The 6,141-nt window shown below is 41.2% G+C and overlaps 1 protein-coding gene across 1 annotated transcript; it reads left to right on the forward strand.

Annotated features, from left to right (window-relative positions):
* The first annotated feature begins 1,889 nt into the window (after positions 1 to 1,889).
* TAS2R41 (taste 2 receptor member 41) lies at positions 1,890 to 2,890 on the forward strand. Its single transcript, XM_065938514.1, is given in 5 exon segments — positions 1,890 to 2,109; positions 2,112 to 2,219; positions 2,222 to 2,452; positions 2,455 to 2,481; positions 2,484 to 2,890. Coding segments are annotated over 5 exon segments (993 nt in total).
* Positions 2,891 to 6,141: the final 3,251 nt, after the last annotated feature.

A 6,141-nucleotide genomic window follows, 5' to 3' on the forward strand; every position in this document is an offset into this window, starting at 1 on the left:
TTTGACTATAGATCGATGAATATATTTTTACTCAATAATATATTCTTACTTTTCAACATGGTCTCTCAAGCATCTCTCGTTACTGTTCGTACTGCAGGGCAGGACTCACATATGCCCAGTAAGCTAAGGAATCTCAGTGTGGGGCACACTCTAAATGGCCCCCCAGGACTCTCACCCCTGGAAGGTGCTCCTTTGTGGAACCCCCTTCCTATGAGTGTCCATGGTGACTGCAACTTCCTTCTCTCTAACAGAATATGGTAGAGGTGATAGGATGTCATTCCATGATTGTGTTAGGTAGTTAACCCACATCTTTCTAGCCAGCTCTTCTCTTAGGGACTCTCTCTGCTGGCCTGAGCTGCTATGTTGAAACAGTTCACTTGGTAACGACTGAGGGTGCGCACCATGATCTGAGGGCAGCCTTCAGCTGACACCCAGCAAGAAGCAGATACCCTCAATTCCACAACAACACAGGAAGGAATTCTCTCACTGGAAACATAAACTCCACTTAAACCATTATCAGTCATTAACACTTCAGGGTCCATGAAGGATTTAATAAAAGGTTTGGTAGAAAGGTGGATCAAAGAATCTGACCTTGAAAGGGATGACTGCTCATAGGTGAGCATAGGTCTGTAAGAGGAAAACCCAACTGGAGATATATTCCTCTAGCATCACCACTTTCCTAGGTCTTGGCCATATGAGTTGTTGCCCATATACTTAACGTCTTTACAATGATCTGATGAGGAGAGGTGTGTTTATGGGTCCCAGAGGTGGAATAAGAGGGATGGGGTTGTCAACAGAATCAAGAAACAATCTATCATAGGAATTGAAAAGAATTTTATTCAAACCAAACTGAGGACTACAGCCCAGGAGACACAGATTCAAGAAGCACTTGAGTTGTGTTCCTCTGGACTAGAATATGGGAGAGGCTTGTATATAGGCAAAATCCACTAAGTTACGTAAATCGTTTGTCAAGAATTAAGGCTGGAACTGGCAAGTAATAGTGCTTGTTAAGCAGAAATAGGTTGGGCTCTGAAATGGTTGCAAGGGGAAACCTTGAGACGGTTAAGATTGCAGTTGGCCGTTGTTAGCAGATACTGTTTTGAAAACCACTGAATGGTGTCCTTTGAATTTGATATAGTTCATAAAATTCAAGTTCTTGGCAAAGCAAGAACATGTTTGAAACCCCATCCACGGTGGCCACCCAGCTCCATTTTAGATGCCTGAACCACAGTTTTTTATCTTATCAGAACAAAGAACAAACATCAAATATGACAGGGGTACATTCCTTCAAACTTTCAAAAGAGGAAGATTAGCACGTACACAGCGAGTCAGCATGTCCTTGGTCCTGGGAAGGGACCCTCATTTTTGAACAAGTAACTAACATTGGCATCCTAGGAAGGGGGCAGGGCATTTATTCCTGTCTTCAAAGTGGACGTTCTAAACGATCTGGTAAATGCACTCTTTTTTTTTTCAATGCTTAAAGTAGGTATACCATGCGTGTCTGACAGGCCCTACAATGGGCCGTTCTAGGTGGTGTAAATTTCAAGCCAAATCATGGATAAGCCAGAATGACTCCCCCATACCTCAGTACATGAAAGTTCCCTCCTGCAGAACTCAGTCACAGACACCCTGAACAACCCTCCACATTGACACTAACCATGGCCAAGTGCAGGCAAAACCAGAGAAGGCAAATGGGGGGCAGTTACTGGGCCTGATGGTAACTGAGCCTGGGAGAAATCTGCATCCTCACTGAGCCGAGATCACCTTCCTCTGCAGCCTGAGCATCGTCCTTCTGAGGGAGCTCTGGCTCAGATACAGAGCCTGAGCTTTCTTCTCGCATCCCCAGAAAAGAGGGACTCTTCTCACATTCCCTGAAACAGGGACTGTGGATGGAGGAGGCAGGAGGCCAGGGACCAAGGCCCAGGGTGGTGACGGGAGGACGGGCCAAGACGCAGCCAGCATTCACAGTCCTCTTCACGCTGCTCTTTGTCCTGCTGTGTATCTTGGGCCTCCTGGCCAATGCCTTCATTGTGCTGGTGCTGAGCAGAGAATGGGTGCAACGTGGGAGGCTGCTCCCCTCTGACCTGATCCTCTTCAGCTTGGGACTCTCTGCTTCTGCCTGCAGTGGGTTGGAATGGGGAATAACTTCTACTATTTCCTGCATCTGGTCGACTACTGCAGTGGTCCCGCCCGGCAGTTCTTCGGTCTACCCTGGGACTTCTCAACTCCGTCACCTCCTGGTTTGGCTCCTGGCTCAGTGTCCTCTTCTGCATGAAGATTGCTAACTTCACCCGCCCCTCCTTCCTCTGGCTAAAGTGGAGGTTCCCCGGGTCGGTGCCCTGGCTTCTGCTGGGCTCTCTCCTCACCTCCTTCATTGTCACCCTACTGTTTTTGGGGGGGAACCGCGCCTTGTATAAAGGGTCCTTCACTAGAAAACCTTTCGGGAACATGACCTGCATCAGTGGAGCAGGATTCTGGAAATGTACTATTCCTGCCCCTGAAACTGATCACTCTTTCAATTCCTGGCTCTGTTTTTCTGGTCTCGATTGCTCTGTTGATTGACTCTCTGAGAAGACGCGCATGGAGGATGCAGCACCGTGCTCACAGCCTGCAGGATCCCAGCAGCCAGGCTCACACCCGAGCTCTGAAGTCACTAGTCTCCTTCCTTGTTCTTTATACTCTGTCTTTCATGTCCCTGATCATCGATGCTGCAGGGTTCTGCTCCTCAGAGAGTGACTGGTACTGGCCATGGCAAATTTTAATCTACTTGTGCATATCCATCCATCCCTTTATCCTCATCCTCGGCAGCCTCAGGCTTCGGGGGGTGTTCGGGCAGCTGATTTTGTTGGCCAGGAGCTTCTGGGTGGCCGAGGTGGTGCGATCCCCTTAACCAATCCATCAGAAGAGGCTCAAGTGAGGATGACAGAGCTACAGTCCATTTACATGAAAATGTCCTCAATATCAGTTGGATCATATTGTGGGCTTTCTCCTTTGGGAAGGAGAGGAGGGGAGTAAAATCTGGGAACTCTTTGAGCATAATTTCTTCCTGGAACACTATTAAAATGTGGCCCCAGAGGTCCCAGAGAGCCAGCATCATCCAGAAGGTCAGAATATAAAAATTCTGTGTTATTCTCTCTCTATCCCCTCTGTTATGTGGAAGCCTTTGGTTAAAAAAGTCTTAACTGCACTATCTTTAAAAAAGGTAATTTTATTTACTTCTTTATTTTTGGCTGTGCTGGATCTTTGTTGCTGCGTGGGCTTTTCTCTAGCTGTAGTAGGTGGGCTTCTCATGTGGGATCCTCCCGGACCAGGAATCAAACCCGTGTCTCCTGCATCGGCAGGTGGATTCTTTACCACTGAGCCACCAGGGAAGCCCCTTAACTACACTATCTTACCTCAGTTGTCTGCAGGGAAATTAAGACAAATTGTGTCTGTTCCTGAGCTAGTGTGTGGCTGGGGAGGCAGTGACCTTCCTGAGGATAATGTAATGGTCACTGTGTGAGCCCCAAAGGACAGTAATTGTGGTGGACAGTGGCCCGGGCTATGAGATCTAATAGTCCTTCTTTCCGTGGAGATTCTTTTTCTCTTACCAAACTTGGATACTTTGATTTTAATTTTATTAAAACTACTAGGTTTCTTCACAACACATTTTCTCCTTAATATTTCTGTTGTTCTGGTTTTGATTTTCTCTAAGTGACAGCCAGACTTGTCCCATGTTTATTCTTCCTTTGGAAGATTTTTCTTCCTTTTCAGATTGTCTCAAACTTTTTCCTAAAGCAAATGTCTCAAAATCACATGTGAATTAAATAAACATGTACTTTTTGTTCTGAAAAATAAAGTTTGTGTTCAAAACTGTTTAACTTTTTTTTTTTTTTTAAAGAATCACCCCATTAAATCTTATGTTTAACTATTTGTTTAAAATAGTTTGTTTCAATTACTATGCAGAAGTTTTTAGAAATAATTTTGGAAAAAATTTTAATTAGAGTTAGGTGCCTCTAAGGCAGAATATAAAAAGTTTTTGTTAAAAGTATCAATGTGCATATTTCAGAGACTAACCTGCAACTGGATTCCTGATAGAAATTTTGATTTCCACTGAGAGTAAAAATAATTTCCTTACTGATCAGGGTATATGCTGCTGAGTGGATATACACTCTTGAGCTAAAATCTTTGGGGAAATTATTCTACACTTTAGCTTTAACTATTTTTTTAATAGGTAATATGTTTACATTGTTAAAAATTCAAAAAGTACTGAAGAGTATATATAAAAAAATCTCTCTCCTACTTTCCCCTTCTGAGGTATTCTTAACAGTTTCAAGTCTGTCCTTCTAAAGATATTTTATTCTATGACAGAAAGCCACGAATACCTAACAAACCTTTCAACTAAGTTACTTACAAACTACTGTATTCCAGGCACTGTGCTTAGTTGCTCTGTCATGTCTGACTCTTCGCAACTAACTAGCCAACTGAGTTACTACCTGTCACCTGTGGCCTTTACACAAATGGTTGTGCATGATTCACGCTTCTCTATACCTTACTGCTTCTGTTTAACAATACATGAATCTTGGAGATCTACACATATGTACACACATACATTTCCTCACTTTTTTAGATGTACCACAATTTTTAAAATTGTCACCTGTTTGTGGTCAGTTAAAGTTGCTTCCTGTCTTTTGCTATTATAATATTGATAGCAATGGTGCAATGTTGACTGTCTCTTGTACATATGTCTCTTGTACCTGTACAAATTAACTATAGGATAAAGTCCATGAAATGGAGTTACTGGGTTGAATGGTGTGTGCATTTCTAATTTTGATGTGTTGCCCTCTATAGGTTTGCATCAATTTGCTTTCTCACTAGCAATTTATGACTGTGCTTATTTTTACACTTTTCATTTTTTTGGCCAATCAGTGAAAGGTGGCATATTAGTGTAGTTGTAATTTGCAAGACTTACTTTGAGTAAGGTTTATCATAATTTTATATGTGTAGAGCCATTTGTTTTTATTCTCTGTGGAAAGCCTTTATCTTTGCTTAATTTTGAGTTTGGATTTTGGCTTTTTCATCTTTTTTTCTTTTTGGCTGGACTGGATTTCATTGCTGTGTGTGGTCTTCTCATCGGAATGGCTTCTCCTGTTGCTTAGCACAGGTTCTAGGGCATGCAGGCTTCAGTAGTTGTATGGGTTTAGTTGCCCCAAGGCATGTGGAATCTTCCCAGACCTGGGATTGAACTCATGTCCCCTGCACTATTGGTGGACTGTTAACCACTGGACCAGCAGGGGAGTCCTAGCATTTTTCCTGTTGGTTTGTAAGAACTCTTTATATCTTAGCAAAATTAACTCTATTATTTGATAAAAAATAACTGCCTTTTGGGTTCTTCTAGCACTTTTATGCTTTTATTTTTACATTTAAATATTTGATCCTTATGGAATTTATTCTTATAAAAATTATCATGTATAGGTGAAATTTGCTTTTTTCCAAATTATTAGCTTTTTGCCCTAACACTATTTATCAGTCTTTTCCTTCACTAATTTAAAATGCTACTTTTGATCATTAATAAATTCCTGTATATGTTAGTTTATTTCCAGACCTTCTATTATGTTTCACTGCCTTGGTGTAATCATGTGGCATTTCAACTACTTCAGATTTATGATGTTTGAGTAACTAGTAAACTAGTCTTTCTTCACTAATCTTCTTTTTCAGAAATTTCTTGCTTATTATTTTTAAAATAGTAGAATCTGATCTCAAACAAAAATTTCTTTTTTTTTATTTAAAGTTGACCCTGTTAAACATATACTTTAAAACAAGTATATGTTAAGTATATGTTTAAGACATACACATCCGTGTTATTGAGTCTTTTATTCAAGAATATGGTATGCCTTTCCATTTGTTCAAGATTTCTTTTATTACTTTCAGTAATGTTTCAAGTTTTTAAAATATAGATCTGCATTTTTTTGTGATATGAATTCCTATGTATAGTTAACCATTTATGCCTTAGTTTCCTGTACATTAAATTAGGTGATACTATGTTCATTGGAAGGACTGATGCTGAAACTGAAGCTCTAATACTTTGGCTACCTGATGTGAAGAGCCCACTCACTGGAGAAGACCCTGATGCTGGAAGATATTGAAGGCAAGAGAAGGGAA

This window comes from Muntiacus reevesi, chromosome 6, assembly GCF_963930625.1.
Source record: "Muntiacus reevesi chromosome 6, mMunRee1.1, whole genome shotgun sequence".
Lineage (NCBI taxonomy): Eukaryota > Metazoa > Chordata > Mammalia > Artiodactyla > Cervidae > Muntiacus > Muntiacus reevesi.